The 20,654-nt window shown below is 35.6% G+C and overlaps 1 protein-coding gene across 4 annotated transcripts in view; it reads left to right on the forward strand.

Annotated features, from left to right (window-relative positions):
* The window catches only part of XRN1 (5'-3' exoribonuclease 1), a 119,517-nt gene that overhangs the window by 58,454 nt on the left and 40,409 nt on the right, over window positions 1-20,654 (forward strand). For all 4 annotated transcript variants that reach the window (XM_045037486.1, XM_045037487.1, XM_045037488.1 and 1 more), the window contains 7 exons: window positions 4,010-4,172; window positions 7,611-7,724; window positions 9,418-9,516; window positions 11,921-12,036; window positions 12,561-12,707; window positions 17,504-17,593; window positions 18,133-18,268. In XM_045037486.1, the coding sequence (XP_044893421.1) occupies window positions 4,010-4,172; window positions 7,611-7,724; window positions 9,418-9,516; window positions 11,921-12,036; window positions 12,561-12,707; window positions 17,504-17,593; window positions 18,133-18,268 (865 nt within the window). The remainder of the gene's footprint in view (window positions 1-4,009; window positions 4,173-7,610; window positions 7,725-9,417; window positions 9,517-11,920; window positions 12,037-12,560; window positions 12,708-17,503; window positions 17,594-18,132; window positions 18,269-20,654) is intronic.

Here is a 20,654-nt window from a genome sequence, read left to right on the forward strand (position 1 = left end):
CCTATTTTTGAACTTTGTATGAATCACACAGAATGTATTCTTTTTTAACCTGACCTCTTTGGCTCAATACTGTGATTCTCATATTCATCTGTGTTGTTATGTATTGTTTAGTTCATTCATTTTGACTAATGATTAAATTATGTTGTATGAATATAGGATAATTTATTTCTCCATTCTATTGTAGACAGACAATTGAGTTGTTTCTGGTTTGGGGTTTTTGGTGAATACGTATGTATGCATTACTGTTAGGTACATATCTAAGAGTGGAATTATTGCTTCATAGGATAATGCTTAAGCTCAGCTTTAGTAGATAACACCAAAAAGATTTGTAAAGTGATTATATTGGGGCGCCTGGGTGGCTCATTCAGTTAAGTGTCCAACACTTGATTTCAGCTCAAGTCATGATCTCATGGTTTGTAGGATCAAGCCCCACATGGGGCTCTGTGCTATCAGCGCTGATAGCGCAGAGCCTGCTTGGGATTCTCTCTCTCCCTGCCTCTCCCCTGATCATGTCTGTGCACACACTATCAAAATAAATAAATTTAGGGGCGCCTGGGTGGCGCAGTCGGTTGAGCGTCTGACTTCAGCCAGGTCACAATCTCGCGGTCTGTGAGTTCGAGCCCCGCGTCGGGCTCTGGGCTGATGGCTCAGAGCCTGGAGCCTGTTTCCGATTCTGTGTCTCTCTCTCTGCCCCTCGCCTGTTCATGCTCTGTCTCTCTCTGTCCCAAAAATAAATAAACGTTGAAAAAATAAATAAATAAATAAATAAATAAATAAATAAATAAATAAATAAATAAATAAATGAATAAATAAATAAATGAATAAATAAATAAATTTAAAAATAATTTTTTTTTTTAAGTGATTGTATTGGGGCAGCTGGGTGGCTCAGTCAGTTAAGCGCTGACTTCAGCTCCGGTCATGATCTCGTGGTTTGTGAGTTCGAGCCCCTCATCAGGCTCTGTGGTGACAGCTTGGAGCCTGGAGCCTGCTTCGGATTCTGTGTCTCCCTCTCTCTCTTTCCCTTCCCCACTCATGCTCTCTCTCTCTCTCTCTCTCTCTCTCTCTCTCTCTCTCTCTCTTTCTGTCTCTCTGTCTCTCAAAAATACAATAAACATTAAAAAAATAAATAATAAAGTGATTGTATCAATTTACATTCTTCCAGCAATTTATAAGAATATCTTTTATCTCTGCCGTCACCAATACTTATTAGCGTCTCTTCCATTTTAGCCATTCTAATACAGTGATATTTCATTTTGGTTTAATTTGCATTTCCTTGATGGCTGTTTCATATTTGCCAGCCATTTGAATGTGCTCTTTTGGGCAGTGCTTGTTCAGATTTTTTTTTTAATATGTATTTTATTTTTCAGAGAGAGAGAGAGAGAGAGAACATGAATGGGGGAGGGATAGAGAGAGAGAGAGGGACCGAGGATCTGAAGCAGGCTGTGTGCTGACAGCAGATAGCCCAATGGCAGGGCTTGAACTCACAAACTTTGGGATCGTGACCTGACCCAAAGTTGGACGCTTAACCACCTGAGCCACGCAGGTGCCCCCTGTTCAGATATTTTGCCCTTTTTTGTGACTGATTTGATTACCTTTCTCATATTTGTATTTTTTGTTATAAATTTGTGGTATTATTCTCAATTTCAGGGAAAAGCCTTAAACGATTCACTGTTAAATATGATGGTTGCTGTAGAGGCTTTTTTTAATCAATATTCTTTATCCGATTAAGGAAATTTCCTTCTATTACTAGTTAGTTGAAAGTTTATATCATTAATTGATAGTGATTTTGTCAGTTTTTTTTTCCTGCATCTTTCAAAATGATCATATGATTTTTAAAATTGTAATCTGGTGAATTATGTTGATTGAATTTTTGTTTAATTTTTTTTAATGTTTATTTTTTAAAAGAGACAACGTGAACCAGGAGAGGGACAGAGAGAGTGGGAGGCACAGAATCTGAAGCAGGCTCCAGGCTCTGAGCTGTTGGCACAGAGCCCGAAGTGGGGCTTGAACCCACGGGCTGTGAAATCATGACCTGAGCTGAAGTCGGATTCTTAACTGACTGAGCCACCCAGGCACCCCAGTGTTGATTGAATATAAAGTGCAAATCTACCCCACGGGGCGCCTGGATGGCTCAGTCGGTTGGGCAACTGATTTCGGCTCAGGTCATGATCTCACAGTTCGTGAGTTCAAGCCCTACATCAGGCTCTGTGCTGACAGCTCAGAGCCTAGAGCCTGTTTCATATTCTGTGTTTCCCTCTCTCTCTGCTCCTCCCCGACTCACGCTCTGTCTCTGTCTCTCTCTCAAAAATAAATAAACATTAAAAAAATAAATTTAAAAAATACAAATCTACCCCTGAATTCGTGGAGTAAATCCCCTTAGACTATGATGTATTATCTGTTTTATATGTAACTGGATTCGATTTGTTACATTATGTTTAGGATTTTTGCATTTACTTTCATGAGAGAGATAGGTAGATAATTTTCCTTTCTTGTGATATACTTGTCCTATTGGTAGCAAGATTACTGGCTAAATAACTTTTGAGTGAAGTAGTAGGAAAAAAATCCCACTGAATTTTTAGAAAATGGTAGTAGAATGCTACATTTCAAAAATTTGTTGGAAAACTTTTTTAAGATGGCGTGGCTTATCTCAGACCAGCCCTACCACCATTGAGAAGTATAAGCTGCTATGAAAAAAACATATACAATAATGTTATCCAACTATATACTATTTATACTTATAATATATTCATATGATATATATATATATTTATTTATATAAAAACACAAATATAAAAATTTAAATTATGATACTGTGAACTCAGTATATGGCCTGAATAGTAATATAGGCAAACTAAAAATTGAATCTGTGAGCTAAAAGGTAAAGCTGAGGGATTTCTTCAACATACAGTACAAAAGCATGAAGAGATGAAAAAATATATAGTCAGAATTTCTTTTTTTTTTTTTTTTTTTTTTTTTTTTTCTGATAGGAGTTCTAGAAATAGGAAATGGAAAGGAGATAGGAAAATATCCTTGGATGGAGAATGATTGTATCATCAGATCAGAGGTCAGCAAATTTTTTCTGTAAAGGCCAGAGAGTAAATATTTTAGGCTTTGTAGACCTTACAGTGTTTGTCACAACTACTCACCTATGCTGTTGTAACACAAAAGCTATCATAGACAGTAAATAAATAGATGACTATGTTTCAGTAAGATTTTATTTACAAGAACTGGAGGCAGTCTGGATTTGGCTCATGACTATAGTTTGCCAACCTCTACTTTAGACTGAAAAAGCCCACTGAATGCTCCTGTCAACCTCCTTCTCTCTTTCTAGATCCACCTGTCCTGGTAAATGGAACACATATAGCACGTGGCCTTTTGTGTCTAACTTCTTACACTCAGCATGTTTTTAAAATTTGTAGCATGTATCAGTACTTCTTTCTTTTTATGGCCAGATATTTTGTTGTATGGATATACCACCTTTTGCTAGTCATCTGTTGGAGGACATTTGGATTCTTGCTACATTTTTGCTATAGTGAGTAATGCTGCTATGCATTCATTTATAAATATTTATTTGAGTACCTTTCCAGTCCTTTGTGTACTTACCTAGAAATGGAATTGCTAGACTTTTTAAAGAACTGTCAAACTGTTTCACAGTGGCTGTACCATTTTACATTCCCACAGCAATGTGCACGTGTTCCACTTTCTCCATATCCTTTCCAACACTTGCTGTTTTCACTTTTTTTTTTCTTATCCCCTTCTAGTGATTATGAAATACAAGAATTTCTTACACAACTTAATTGAGTTCTTATTTAGTCACACAGATATTGGGAGAGGTATCCGTAGACTAAAAAAACTAATGCAAAAAATCTTATGTTAGGTACTCAGAACTGCTAGCATATTTATTTAAAAAATTTTTAAGCACTTGATAATGAGTTAGTAGTTTTACTAATATCCTAGAATACATACACAATCATTCATATGTACATTTCTTTTTCATACTTTCTTTTAGCTACCTAAGAAGAAAAGGAATAATAATAAATGAAACATCTGCAGTTGTGTATGTTCAGTTACTCACAGGTCGTAAATACCAAATAAATCAAAATGGTGAAGTTCGTCTTGAGAAACAGTGGTCAAAACAAGTTCTTCCTTTTGTTTATCAAACTATTGTCAAGGTAAGTCTCCATCAGTTCTCAACTGTATCTTAATGTACATTATTTCACACTGTATAAAGAAAAGAGTGTATCATATTAATATTTATTTGTAAATAGAAGACTAATGCAGCAGTGTAAAGTAGAAATTTTTTTTTTTAATATTTGAATTTTATGTTAATCCAAGTTAGTTAACATATAGTGTAATAATGATTTCAGGAGTAGAATTTAGTGATTCATCACTTACATGTAATAACTAGTGCTCATCCCAACAGGTGCCCTCCATAATGTCCATTCCCCCACCCTAAACCCCTCCAGAAACTCTCATTTCATTTTCTGTATTTAAGAGTCTCTTATTGTTTGCCTCTCTCTCTTTTTATCTTATTTTTCTTTCTCTTCCCCTATGTTCATATGTTTTGTTTCTTAAATTCCATATATGAGTGAAATAATAAATTTGTCTTTCTCTTCTTTGTGACTTGTTAGCATAATACCCTCTAGTTCCATCCACATTGTTGCAGATGGCAAGATTTCATTCTTTGTGATCACTCAGTAATATTCCATTGTATATATATACCACATCTTCTTTATCCATTCATCAGTTGATGAACATTTGGGCTCTTTCCGTTATTTGGCTCTTGTTGATAGTGCTGCTATAAACCTTGGGGTGCCTGTGCCACTTTAAATCAACATTTTTGTATCCTTTGTATAAATACCTAGTGCAATTGCTAGGTCATAGGGTAGTTTTGTTTTTAATTTTTTTGAGGAACCTCCATACTGGAAAACAGTATGGAGATTATTATTTAATATAATTTGAAAAAAACTATAGTTTTTTTACTTCGGTATAATTGACATGTAACATTATATTGGCTTCAGGTGTACTATAGGATTGAATATATGTATACATTGCCAAATGATCACCAATATAAGTCCAGTTACCATCTGTCATTATAAAGTTTTTGTTATCAAGTTACAAAAATTTTTTTCTCATGAGAACTTTTAAGATGTACTATTTTAGCAACTTTCAAGTTTTGCAGTGCATTATCATTGACATAGTCACTATGCTGTACTTTACATCACTATGATTTATTTATTTTATAACTCTTAGTTTTTAACTTATAAACCCCTTTACCCGTTTCACCCATCCCCCTAAAACCCCTTCCCTCTGGCAGCCACCAGTTGTTTCTCTGTATCTGTTAGTTGTGTTGCATTTTGTTTGTTTGTTTGTTTGTTTTTTGTTTTTTTGTTTTGTTTCTTTCATATATCTGCACAAGTTTATTGGTTGAATAGATATTTCTGGAGTGTCCATTATGTGGCAGATACAATACTGTCTGCTTCAAATACAAAGATAAACAGTGTCTAGTCCCCTCCTGTAAGTTAAGGTTCCTCAGTGCCATGACTTTTGACTTTTTGGGCCAATACTTCTTTGGGGTTTTTTTTGTTGTTTTTTTTGTTTTTTTAAATATGAAATTTATTGTCAAATTGGTTTCCATACAACACCCAGTACTCATCCCAACAGGTGGCTTCCTCAATGCCCATCACCCACTTTCCCCTCCCTCCCACCCCCCATCAACCCTCAGTTTATTCTCAGTTTTTGTTTTGTTTTTTAGAGTCCATATTAAGTGAAGTCATATTGTACTTGTCTTTCTCTGTCTGACTTCTTTCATCTTGCATAATACCCTCATGGTCCATCCATGTTGTTGCAAATAGCAAGATTTTCATTCTTTTTTATGGCTGAGTAGTATTCCTGTATGTGTGTGTGTATGTATGTGTAGAGAAAGACCACATATATACATGGGGGTGGGGTGTGCCTGCCAGCTTTAGCAGGGCTGTAGGGCATACCTGCCAGTGCTTCTGTTCCCAGAAAAAGTCCCAACAGGCCCCTGCCCCTCTTGCAGACACTTTAAGGTTAACAGATGAATCATTTCCCCATATGGTCTAGGTGCTTTCAAATTGCAATTTTGACCGTGGGTCTCAGGGCAAGTAGATCTGCACACAAGCCTTTTAAAAGCAGAATCTCATTTCCCTATAGCCCTTTGAGTCTCCCGTACATAAGCCACATTGGTTTGCAAGCCAGACATTTTGGGGCCTATTTCTCTAGTGTAGTTCCCAAGAGTTGGGGTACCTCCTCAGGAAGATAGGGCACCTCCTCAGGAAGAAGCTCCATATTTGTGAGATCACTCCTGATTGTGGGTCTCCACATCAGGGCTGGGGTTTTTGGCAACAGTATGTCTCTGCCTCTCGTATCCTTATTGATGTGTACATTTTATCTTTTGTTGTGGAGGAGCTGGGCTAGTTTTCAGGTCTTTCTCAGAAGGAACTAATTGTTCTAGATGTAGCTGAAGATTTACTCTGTCCATAGGAGGAGATGGGTTCAGGATCTTCCTATGCTGCCATCTTGAACCGCCTCAAAAACTATAGTCTTTATAGGATTATTTTATGCTCAGTCACCCATTCTGTGTATGATTAAGGAGCTTGTCTTATTTATTTATTTACTTATTTATTTATTTATTAAACTTCATCTCTAATGAAAAATCCTAGCGTTAGCTCAACACAGTTTTATTTTTATTTTTTATTTTTTTTAACGTTTATTTATTTTTGAGACAGAGAGAGACAGAGCATGAATGGGGGAGGGGCAGAGACAGAGGGAGACACAGAATGGAAGCAGGCTCCAGGCTCTGAGCCATCAGCCCAGAGCCCGACGCGGGGCTCGAACTCACGGACCGCGAGATCGTGACCTGAGCTGAAGTTGGGCACTTAACCGACTGCGCCACCCAGGCGCCCCTTAACACAGTTTTAAATTAAAAAAATTTTTACTCTTCCAAAAGTGTTTGCCTCAAATAAATTAATGGGGGGAAAAAAGGCATTTGGTTTTGTGTTTGTTGTAATCTTGGTGTGATAAGACAAAAAAATTTTTTTTTAAGTTTTGTTTATTTTGAGAGAGAGAGAGTGGAGAAGGGGCAAAGAGAAAGGGAGAGAGAGAATCAGAAACAGGTTCTGCCCAGTCAGCACACAAGCTGAAGTGGGGCTTGAACTCACAAACTCATGAGATCATGACTTGAGTCGTAACCAAGAGTTAGACACTTAACTGACTGAGCCACCCAGGTGCCCTGAGACAAAAATTTTTTAAAGCATGTATTGATACTGTAATCTTGCAAAACAGTATCTTAGGAAAGATTTTATCACCTTTCTGTGCCTTAGTTTCCTCAGGTATAAAGTGAGGCTAAATAATCTGTGCTATAGAGTGTTGTCTTGAAAATGAAGTGAACTAATAAATGTGTGAAATACCTAGAAGAGTGGCATATAAAGTCAATACATTTTAGTTACTAGTACTGTTACATAGAAAATCTTTACATTTCACATTTGCAGACAGTGTAGTCCTAACTCCACAGGAAGAAAAATTTGATGTGCAATCCATAGAAATTTTGATTATAATAATTTACTTTTATATTTCGTTCTACATAGGACATCCGAGCTTTTGACTCCCGTTTCTCCAGTATCAAAACATTGGATGACTTGTTTCCTCTTAGAAGTATGGTCTTTATGCTGGGAACCCCCTATTATGGCTGCACTGGAGAAGTTAGTTTCTGTTATTGTTACTAATTACATTTCTTTCTTGTTTCAAGTTAGTAGAGTTATTTAACTCTCTTCATTTAAGTATAAAATAAAATGTAATACTGAAGGGGGGAAAAATAATTCATTTGTCTAACTTAGGAACACAGCATTTGGCTTTATATCTTTAGTCTTGAGCAGGTTGGGGTCAGGAGGCAGGGAAAAAAGAATTCAAATCCTAATCTCTTACAGAGCAGGTTTGTTTATTGTGGTGGTATGGAAAAAGCAATTCTGAAATTATTGTAGATGTATTATTGGGTTGATGAACTTGTAAATGTGTTGATGTTTGAGGAACTCCAGTTCTCACATGGAAAAAGATATATGCATATATGAAATGGAAGAATGCAAGAAAGAATCTGGGGACAGATTAAACTTGGAGGTATTAATGTGAACTCATGATTTTTAAAATATATGTGTGTATCATATGTATATAGGCACATGTATATGGATATATATGTATACATACATACATACATATATTTTCTAGCTCTGTTTGCTCAAAAGGATTACGAAGCAAAGACACCCTGGTAACAGTAAACATACATAATCTCCAGGTTTTGACTTCTAATAACATACCCCACCGAAAGCTTTTCAGAGAAATGGCCCATTACAGGGCTAGGTCAGGTTAGGTACAAGATCAGCCTGGAAACACTTGTTAGGCCAGAAAGTAAGGAAGTGCTCAAATGACTAATGAGAGCATATCACATAAACACAGGAACCAGATTCAAGGGACTCCTACTGGCCAAATCTGGGACAGTTTGAATACCGAAATAATAAATTGATAAAATAGGAATTAATGATTCCACAGCAGTATTAAATAGGGAATGGAAGGGCTCTTGCTTATAGTATCATGTCAAGAATAAACGTGGAGAGAGTGCTAAAGTTGGAAAACTATCTTTTATAAGCATTATGATAAAGATTAAATGTGGCAACAATCATCATTGGAAACTAAATTTAGGGGGAATTTGTTATCTGAGTAGGATACTTTCTATGACCATGAAAATATTTCCATGAAAAATTTTCATGGTCTTAGAAAGTATATTCCCACAGACAGTTAATTAGTTGCAAGTGGAAGAAAAAAAAACTATAATTGGACAGTAAAGAAATTGAGTAGTATCTTTGGTATGATCAAAGTTAATAAATATCACAGTGAGAGACAGATGAACATCATGTACATCATAAAATATCCTTCTTAGGAAATACACGCCAAAATATTAAGGGGTAACGGACACGATATATATAATACACCCTCAAAAAGTTCAGAAAAATAATTATGTGTATGTACCTGTACACAGAGCACAAATGTTAAAACAGATGTTTAAACAAATGTTAACATTAGGTGAATCTAGGTAAATGTTTTACAAGTGATCTTTGACCTGGTTTTTTTGCAACTTTTTGGTAGTTTAAAGTTATTTGCAAATAAAAAAGTTAATTTAAAGACAAAAAAAGACTAACAGCTATTAAAGCAGGGTACAATGACTCAAATTTACAATATAATCACATTCATTTATAAATTCTAAGAGAATCTCCCATAGCCACCTTTACTGTTTTACTGTATTTCAGAAATAATAAACCCTTCAAATAAGTAGAAAAGTAAGTACATAAAACATAGTGAAAGAGACTATAAAACATACTGTGATTTTTTTTTTTTTCGTCCAAGGTTCAGGATTCGGGAGATGTGATTACAGAAGGTAGGATTCGTGTGGTTTTCAGCATTCCATGTGAACCCAATCTTGATGCTTTAATACAGAACCAGCATGTGAGTACTATAGTCCATATTGTTTAATTTAGAACTGATGAACTTTGAAAGTGTTAGAAGCATATTTTTTACCACCTTCTTTGAATGTGTTATAAATATTTTATTTAATAGTGATTAAATTCCCTCACAGTTGCATCTAGGATTATTTAAAAATAAGTGTGGAATCTATGCTCGAACTTCATGAAAATCTTTGGGGGGGGGCGGAAATCACTGACATCCCATTATTGATCTATAACAGTTATTATGGGTTATCGTGTTCAAGCTTAGAAGGGGCACATTTTTTACCATACCCTTTGGGAATAGACTTAGATTTTTTTTTTAACTTTTCATAATTAATCAAAGCCTACATTTTTTAGTTACAAGTGACAAATGGCCTTACTGCAGTCACAAGAGAAAATTGGGGAAACTGCATTTAAATTCACAGCACTTTTTTCAGAACCTTTTTCTCCAGAGATGTTCACTGGGCTCCTTTTAGTTTTCCCTGCTACAATGGGAGGAGGATCCTGATATCTGTCATATATATTCTTATTGATTCATTGGATAATTAACTTAACTGAAATTAATTCACAGTCAGCTATTGCTACTTACACTTTTATTTTTCTCTAATAGTAAATTCTAAAGCTTTATATCCTATAAAATGAATTCAAGGCATTGGGCATCAGCATACACTTGAGAAAACATTACGGAAGGCAAATAAGTCTCTTGGAGAAAGAATTCAGAAAGCACAGTCAGGAAACCAGGAGAGTGGCCCATTTGATAAAAATGCTGGAGGTCTCTATTCTGGGAGTTAGTAGAAGAACATCTATTTTCCTCCATCCCTAGCTTTTTCTAGATATGAATGAGCCTGTCCCCTTCTAGTATACAGTGTTGCTAGGCATGCCTTCTCTATCTACTGTGCTCTCTTTCTCTTTACATACCTTTTTCAACTTTTACTCAAGCCTTCTTCTTCTCTACTCCAATGTTCTCTCCTTTTTTAAAATTTTAATGTTTATTTTGAGAGAGAGAGAGCGAGCAAAAGCAGGGAAGGGGCTGAGGGAGAGGCAGAGAGAGAATCCCAAGCAGGCTCCACACTGTCAGCACAGAGTCCAGTGTGTGGATCAATCCCACAAACTGTGAGATCATGACCTGAGCCGAACCAAGAGTCAGATGCTTAACCAACTGAGCCACCCAGGCCCCCCTTTGCTTTTTATTTTACATTTTCTAGAATATTTGTGATGATCTTCATCAATTTTAATTGTAGCATAAGTGAATATTTCTCAAAAGGACTACTATTGGTATTTTAGATGAGACAACTAATGTGTAAAATAGGACTCCTGTATATGACAGCACAGTTGACATTTTTGACCCTTAGACACTAAGTCCTAGTAGCCTGTGCCAATTACTATAACTGAATGCCCCTATATATTTCCAAATACTTATTAGAAAAATTAAGTGATATTACCTGTGATAGAGAACTACTACCTTAACTCTTCCTGTCTATTTTAGAAAGCATACTTGATTCGTCTGTGTTATTTCTAAACCTAATAATGCACTTGATGGAGAAACTATATTGTGTTATTTACCAGCATATTAACATATTTTAATAATTTATATATTTCATGCAACTAAAAAATGTATCCATTTGGGGACTATTGTAGACATATAAAATGTGAATAAAATTCATATAAATATAGAATGTGAAATCCACATAAAATATGTGTTATTATTATGTATGTTAGGATTAAATGGTAGCTTAGGAACTAGATTTGTAATTGCTTCCTGGTTAAAAAGTTATATGATCTAATACTTTTTTTTTTAATTTGATAATCTTTATAGTTTCTTAAGTGCACAAATTAAGGTTACATTTCATTGACTGTATTAGCTATAAATCTATACATACTTCTTTTATATGATAGTAAGTATTAGGGGAAGTGAATATCACTTATGTCCATATATGAAGGATATTTTAAATTTGCTCAGTAGCACCTCTTTTGATGACATACTCATGTTTTAGTTCAGTGTAATAATCATCAAGGCTTCATTATGTCCCAGGTATTTTACTAGGCCCTAATTGGAATATGAAAATTAATGTTTAAGAAATAGTTCCTGCCTGCAGAATTTGCAGTAGAGTCTATTTACAGTAGAGTTTATTTCTTGAGACAGTTTCACAAATTGTATATTTCCTCCCCCTTTCATTCATCCTTGGGAATTCTGTCCTTTAAGGAGAGAGAGGAGCAGAAAAATTCTGCCTACAGATCCTTTCAAAAAAAAAAAAGGGAAATGGATCACTTACTTTTGAGAATCCTTATATTGCCACATTCCAATGGTTAGTGATGTCTTGATTATCTCCAGATTTTAAAGGTAAAGAAATAACATTTGATGCTTTGTGTTTCCATAATTGACCTTTTTGTTTTTATATTTAAAGAAATATTCTATAAAGTACAACCCAGGATATGTGTTGGCCAGTCGTCTTGGAGTGAGTGGATACCTTGTTTCAAGGTTTACAGGAAGTATTTTTATTGGAAGAGGATCTAGGAGAAAGTAAGTTTATGTTAGAGAAATTTACTTAAAGTGGCAGAAAAAAACTAAATGATAAAGATAAACTGGTTATGTTAGTATTTATTTTCTTTTATTAATTGCTCTGAATTTTCTTTAAAAATTATGCATAAATTCCTCTGATGGTGATCTTTCATCTAAATGGCACATGTTGTAGGTGTTTGGAAAGACAGTTCTTATTTTTAGCAGCTAACAAATTGAACCTTGAAAAAAGGTATCAGAAGGTGTGTGTGAATCTCAATAATATATTTCCCTGCATTTTCTTATTTCATTCTCTTCTCTAATTGCATAATCTATTTATATGCTTTGTTAACTTGGGTTTTGAAGCCTTTCCTCTAGTTTTTCAATTACTGCTTTGGAAATAACCATGAAAACTATAGAAGAACAATCAAAACTAAGTATTTCTAAGAATTGAAAGCTAAACGTTGTATTCTTTGAACAAAATTTAAAATGTGCGTGTGTGTGTGTGTGTGTGTGTGTGTGTGTGTGTGTGTGTGGTTTACATTCAGCCCTCATGGAGACCATAAAGCAAATGTGGGTTTGAATCTCAAATTCAACAAAAAAAATGAGGAGGTACCTGGATACACTAAGAAAGTTGGAAGTGAATGGATGTATTCATCTGCAGCAGAACAACTTCTTGCAGAGTACTTAGAGAGGTAAGTGCCTAATAAGGTCCTATTAGGCATCCAAAAATGTGGGAATGTCGTAACTATTTTGCCTTTCTGATATTAATTTTAGACTAAAAATATTTCCTTTGGTATGATGGGACATGTGTTACATGTAAACCTAATTTTATATCATGGAGCACCATAGCTATTAGCTAAAAAATACTGTACTTATTTATTTAAAATGAAAAAGAATGATGATAATTGGCCTCCTTTTATTTTTATTTTCCTATTTTTAAAGATTTTTTTTTTAAGTAAGCTCTACACCCAATGTGGGGCTGAAACTTACAACACCAAGATCAGGAGTTGTATAGTCCACCAACTGAGCCAGCATGGCGCCCCTTGGCCTCCTTTTAATTAAAATTTTCCTCAATTTGCTATCATAAATAATTCACTACTTTGTATGTCTGTGTTAGTAATAAGAAGATTGGTATGGGTGAACAAAACAGCTCTTCACACAGTGGATTTTCCTGAGTCTTAAAACTCCAGCTGGATAATAGATGACTGTCCTAAAATTATAGAATTTTATGCTGAAATGGTCTAAGAAATCAGTAAATCTCAGCTCCTCATGATAAAAATGACAAAACTGTATACCAAGGTTACTTGAATTACTCAGTCACAAAGATTTGGACTTTTGTGTCCAAAATCTTTGGACACAAAGAAGAAATACTTTTACTTCTGATTCCTAATTGAATGTTCTTTCCATTGTTCCACCAGTTTCTAACCTTGTATTTAGGATCCTCTTACTAGTTTACTAGGGCTGCCATAACAAAGTACCACAAACTAGGTGGCTTAAAACAGCAGAAATTTATTGTCTCACATTTCTGAAGACCAGAAGTCCAAAATCAAGGTGTTTGGTAGGGCCGTGCTTCCTCTGAAGATGCTAGGAAAGGAACCATTCAGTGCCTCTCTAGCTTCTTGTAGCCTCACACATTTGATCTTAACTTGCAGATGCATTACTCCCATCCTCCATCTTCACATGTGTTTTCCCTGTATGTCTTCACGCCATCTTTCCTCTGTGCACATCTGTCTCTGTGACCATATTCCCGTTTTCATAAAGACATGGTCATGTTGGATTGGAGCCCACCCTAAAGACCTCATTTTTATTTTATAACCTCTATAAAAACCCTGTTTTCAAATGAAGTCACATTTTGAAGGTAGTAGGAGTGGTACTGGAATCTTTTGGGGAGGGAACACAATTCAATCTCATATTGCCATCTGAAAATGTAATTATTTCTTCTGTTCACTTCTGTATTTCTTTAAAGCATTGTATTTACCCTACTTTTCATGATTTTCAGCTTAACATATGCCTTGATTTCCTACCATGAAAGATGAAACTTTAGCTCTCTTTTACTACCTCCCCTTTCTATTTCCTCACCTCCCTACACACATGTATGTTTATTTCCCCTTTCATTATAGTTTAATAAATCTGTATTTATGGTTTACTTGATTAAGGTGATGTAAATGGTCACAGCTGGACCTTGTAGAGTTTTATGGTTGCATTTCCTTGTACACATTTTTGATTTCCACATCTTGTTTAATCATTTGCTATTGTCTGTGTTCTTATAACTAATTCGGCCCTAAACTGTGTGTCATAGTTGGGAAACTTGATATGGTCAGATCAGGAGATCTCTTGGTTCCATTTTCTTTTTGTAGACTTCCTCCTAAAACCTTCTGTCTTCCTGCCTCAACGTAAACTAATTGTTTTCTAGGGCTATCACACAGCTCTTGTTCTAGACTTTCTCTTTACTGCCATTCTAGGAATTTCCCTCACCATTCTTCTATGTAGGATTCCTTTATTTCCTGGCTTTCATATCTTACTTTTTTCTGGTTTGTCTCCATTTTGATGGAGCACTTACTCCAGTAGCTTCCTGAGAAAGCTTGCGTGTCTGAAAATGTCTTTATTCTTCCCTGAGCAGACTTGATTAATAGCTGGCCTGGGTGTAGAATCCTAGATGGGAGATTATTTTCCCTCAGAATTTGAAAAGCTCTTGTTTCCTTTGCTGGTGAGAAGTCCTGTGCCATTCTGATTCTGAACCTTTGTGTGTGATCTGTTTTCAGTTTCTGAAATCTTTTTTGCATCTTCCCTTTACCAGTGCTGTTTTAATAATGTGATGATGTGTTGGGGCACCTGATGGGCTCAGTCAGTTGAGCCCCTGACTCTTGATTTCAGCTCAGGTCATGATCTCACAGTTCATGAGTTTGAACCCTGCATCAGAGTCTGCACTGTCAATGTGGAGCCTCCTTGGGATTCTCTCTCCTTCTCTCTCTCCCCCTCCCCCACATGTACACGTGCTCTCTCTCTCTGTCTCAAAAAAAATAAGTAAACGTGAAAAAACCCTTCTTTAATGTGATGAAGTGTGCCTTGGTATGTATCTTCTTTCTTTTCACTGTTCAGTCCTTTCAGACTTCAAACCGATGCCCTTCCATTCTGAGAAAATTTCTAATATTATTTATTTGATAATTGCCTCCTTTCCATTTTTTCTATTCTTTCTGAGACTTCTGTTAGATGATAGACTTCTGGATTAATCCTCTTAATTTTTTTTATCTCTTCTCACCCATTTTCTTTATTGCTATACTTCTCCTCTGTGGGAGATTTTCTTCAACTTTATCTCATATCATTTTTATTTCTATTTGATTTATTTTTAGTTTCTAAGAGTTCATCCTTAATTCTCTGACATTCCTTTTTTATAGTATCTTGCTCTTATAATGAATGAAATGTTTTATTTCTCTGAAGATAGTAGTTTTAGTTTTTCTTCTTCTATTCTCTATATTTTGTTTTCTCTGAATTGCTCTTTTTTTTTTTAACTTGTCCAGTGGTTCTTTGGTGTCTAATCATATTTAAGAGTGAGGCACCAAAAAGCTGATTGAAAATGTAATGTGCTTTGGTGGGCCTTCTCAGGTGGGACTTTGCTATTTCTGCAGAGGTCCTCCAAATATCACTACCTATATGTGTGTCTTTTCTCTTGGGCTGGCTAGTTTTCCTAGAGAAGTGTCTTCCAGCCTTTTCTTTGGAGGACAGATGTGAGGAACAAAACTGACTTCCAGTGTTTTGGAAATTAAGCAGGGAAAAAGGATCTTATTATGTAGTAGATACTATGATACACTCTCCAAACCTCCCTTTAAGACTAAAGGACCTATTTATTTGGCAGCTGGAATGCTGCTGTCTGCCAGCTCTCAGTTGTGAGCTCTCTTCAGGAATTGCCTTGCAGAAGAGAACTGCCTCAACCTGAAGTTACATCCCCTTCCCACAACACCCACAGATCCAACACCTGATCTACAAGGAGGTGTAAAGACCCAGCCAACCTCATTGCCCCAGTTTAGGACAATCCTTAAGGGCCATCCTAGTTTGAGATCTCTGTAGGACTGACCAAGGAGTTTTTTAGCAATGGATCACAGCCTAACTTTTCCCTGTACCCAGTGATGCTTCATTCCTTTTTTCTTTTCCCTTCTACTTGTGTTGATTCCACAAGAGCTCTCTGATAAACTTTCTGCATGCTTATGTCCAGTCTCAGGGTCTGCTTCTTAAAGAAGTTACACTTCCTAGCCTGCTTCCTAGCAACACATTGTATAGTAGTTACACTTCCATTAATGCCCTCTCATCTCCTCATCCCCCAGCTACCCATCCATCTCCTTGTGCCTTGTATATCTAAAGCTAGAGCATCCCCTGTTCAGCCTCTCTAAAAGATAAACTACAGACAGGTCTTGTGCTGGAGTGAAGGTGAGTAATCACATAATCATCTAGCTGCTTATTATACAAAATATTCACCTAAAAGCTTACTTAACTTCAACCCTCCTATACTGCACCATTAAAATGTACCTAGAAGGGCGCCTGGGTGGCTCATTTGGTTGAGTGTGTGACTTCGGCTCAAGTTATGATCTCACAGTTAATGGGTTCAAGCCCCGCATCAGGCTCTGTGCTGACCGCTTGCTCAGAGCCTGGAGCCTGCTTCAGATTCTAGGTCTCCTTCTCTCTCTCTCTGCCCCTCCCCCGCTCACGCTTTGTCTCACTCTGTTTCTCAAAAATAAATAAATGTAAAAAAATAAATAAATATATGAAAATGTACCTAGAGCCCATAATTCCTGAGCTTTTGCAGACTTGCACAGTTTAAATCATCTAGCTTTTTGACTTCTCACACTGGGGGTTAGGGTACAGCTTTCCCTATGTTTCAGACCAGTTGATACTTACCCATCCAGTTTCCAGTTTCTAAAATTTTGTTAACAATTCATATATGCTATCAGACTCTCCACTTCCCTTTTTCATGCCTTTCTGGGTCTGTGTCCTTTTTTATACTTTACTCTTCTTGTAATAGGTTGGGCAGTGAGCAAAAATTAAGCGCATGTATTCAATCTGCTATGTATTTAAAAGTCCTCCAATATTCAGGAAGCAGTGAAGTTTTGAGGAATATCAAGAAACTTTTAATGTATTTTAATTTTCTTATGGGATGCTTCAGCTTTGTTATGAAAATTAGAAAATGAACCTGTGAATTTTTGTTTTGTCCACTTATCACCTGTCATTAGGATCTAAGAACAATTAGAGTCAGTAATTAAAGTTTGTAAGTAACTAGTTTATTACAGTTTAGTAATCATTTAGTCTTCATTTACTAAATCATTTACTAAATCATTTACTAAATCATTTAATCTCTATTCTTTATTAATACTCTGTGTAATAATCAACTCTCAGTATGTTTTATATGTCTCCTTAAGATCCAAAATCAAATAATAGGAAGTTTATGTGGAGTTAGCGGTATATATATTCTAAGTAGTATTTTTGTTTGTTTGGCTAGAGCTCCAGAACTATTTAGTTATATAGCCAAAAACAGCCAAGAGGATGTGTTCTATGAAGATGATATTTGGCCTGGAGAAAATGAGAATGGGTAAGCAAAATTTGTGGTTATTTATTGCCTCATAGTTCAACTTAGTGGTTCCAGTGAAATGTACAGCAGCTAGTTGATCAAGAATTTTATTACTTTTGTGGGAAGGATTTTATATTTATAGATATATTTTTGTTTGTTTTAAGATCTTCATATAATTTTTATATCCCTTATATCAGTAAAGTACTTTTAAATTAATTTTGTGATAATTTTATTTTATTTTACTTCACTTTAAGTTTTATTTATGTAAGTAGTCTCCATACCCAACATGGGGTTGGAACTCACGACCCTGAGATTAAGAGTTGCATGCTCTCCTGACTGAGCCAGGCAGGTGCCCCAAATTTTGTGTTTTTTTTAAATTACTGAGAAGTAATATGTCCATGTTTATATTAGATTTATAATCCCAATTAAGTTTAGTGATCATTAATTATGTATTTGATGTCATTTATAATTCACGGCCTTCAGAAAATTTATATTAGGCTCTTTATATAAACCCTCAGAAAGTTTTAATCAATGTGAAATAATTATTGTTTTTAATGTAGTGCTGAGAAAGTTCAAGAAATTATTACTTGGCTAAAGGGACATCCTGTCAGTACTCTGTCTCGTTCTTCTTGTGATTTACAAATTCTGGATGCAGCTATTGTTGAGAAAATTGAGGAAGAAGTCGAAAAGTGCAAGGTACTAATTTTTAGTAACCAAGATGATTGATGAGATTTGAAATTAAATGGACTGCATATCATTCTACAAATAATTCATTTGTGTTTCAACCAAATAAAACGTGAACTCAGTGATTCTAATTTATGTCTGATTATATTCCTTTTTTTAACTTTTGATTTTATTTTCCACACATTTGCCTTTTTATTAAAATGATGTTGTTTTGCTAACAAATTACTCTTGATAGCAGAGTAAGTTTAGAAATGGGCTCTGAAACCATCTTCCCCCATTCCTCTTTCAATACTTACAACCTGAGACAAGATACTTAACCTTTCCATGCCTCTACTACCTCATTGGTAAAATGAGAATAAAATAGTACCTACTTCATAGGGTCGTCAAAAGGACTAACTAAGTTAGGACATGTAAACTCCTTCTAATATTGCCTATTTTTAATGCCTAATGATGCTTGGCTATTGTTATTTGAATTCTTTTATCACATACTCAAGAGCTGTGAAGACAGTCTAGAAAATTACTACTGGATGACACTTTTTCTCTTTACGAAGAAAATATGAGGCTTAAAGCCACAAGTTTGAGTTTTTGAAAACTCATTCACACTCAGATATCTAAGGATAGAAACCTGCATTTCTTTTTTAACCTGTATTTTTTAAAACTTATCTTTCATCCTAAGATAAAATATATTGTACAGCATTGTATTTGAAATGAGTTTTCTACTTAATAAAGGTTAATTACTTTAAGTCCCCAAATTTTATTTTAATCCATTTGGATGCAGAACTTTCTAAAATGCTTTACACATTTTCCCCTTACTTTACAAACAAAAGATGTATATACAAATTTATAGTCTATTGTTTGGTTGCAACACTTTTTAGATGTGTGTGCATATAGATTAAGACAGGAATGTTTTTAAAACCAGTTAATGTGTTAAGGAGGTGCTGTCAAGGAGTGGCTTTTTTTTCTTTTTAGTGTTATAATGTTATTAGGATAATAGAGAAAAGGAGAAAAAAGCTAAAAAAATAAATAGAACATTCTGAACATAATTAAACTTTTTCTTTATAATGTAGGATCTTCATTAGAATTATCAGTAGTTTTCTTATTGGGCAGTGGTTCCCAAACTCAGCTAATTATCAAAATTACTAAAGGATCTTTTTAACAAGTGTATTCTGGATTCCACCCCTACAGCAATACTTCTCATACTTTACTGTGCAAATGAGTCACTGGAGGATTTGTTAAAACACAGATTCTGTTTCACTAGTTCTATGATGAGGCTTGAGATTCTGCATTTCTAACGAGTTCCCAAGTGATCACATTTTGAGTAGCCAGACCCCAGAGTTTTTCATTTAGCAGCTGTGGTTGGAGCCTATTGTGAAAATTCCTGTTTAAAATTTGCCTGATGAATCAGGTTTGATTGCCATGTCCCCTAATCAGTGCTTAGAGGTATTAGAGTGTTTAGAGTGCTTAGAGTGTTTTTTTTTCTCACATGCAGTACTCTAGGCCCAGGATTGGTGTCTGCTTTTTTAAATTACTTTAAATTTCTTTTATTTTGGGGGCACTTGGGTGGCTCAGTCGTTTAAGCGCCTGACTTCAGCTCAGGTCATAATCTCACAGTTTGTGAGATCAAGCCCCACATCAGGCTCTGCACTGACAGTGTGAAGCCTGCTTGGGATTCTCTTTCCCTCTCTCTCTCTGCCCCTTCCCCTGCTCATGCTCTCTCTCTCTCTCTCTCTCAAAAAACAAAAAACAAAAAACAAAAAAACACCATACCTTAAATAAATAAATTTATTTTTTTCTCCTTTTGCTGTTGTCAGTGGGCATAACTTGTACCCTATTAGTCCTAGTGTGCTGTGGGCTGGAAGCATAGACATCTTGTCTGTACTGCCTTCATTATTCATTCTAGTTTGTTTGTTTTTAATGTTAGTTATTTTTGAGAGAGCATGAACAAGGAAGGGGCAGAGAGAGATAGAGGGAGACACAGAATCCAAAATAGGCTCCAGGCTGTGAACTGTCAGCACGGAGCCTGACTCAGGGCTCCAATTCATGAACTAAACCATGAGATCATGACCTGAGCCGAAGTCAGACACTTAACTGACTGAGCCACCCAGGCGCCCCTATTCATTCTGTTTAAAATCGTGACCTCTCTACACACTGCTGATCCCCTTTACCTGCTTTATTTTTCTCTGTGCTTTCTACCATCAAACATACTATATATTTTCCTTATTTTATTTCTTGTATGTCTCTCTAAGTAGACTAAAGGAATAGGTCACAGTTTTATCCTTAGCATCCAGATTAATACATGGCATGTAAATGGAACTCAGTAAAGATTCATTTGAAAGAATAAATCAAATATCTTTGTAATAAAAGATAATAGGCTCTATTTAAAGGCTTGAGCATTTTA

The sequence above is a fragment of the Felis catus genome, chromosome C2, assembly GCF_018350175.1.
Source record: "Felis catus isolate Fca126 chromosome C2, F.catus_Fca126_mat1.0, whole genome shotgun sequence".
NCBI lineage: Eukaryota > Metazoa > Chordata > Mammalia > Carnivora > Felidae > Felis > Felis catus.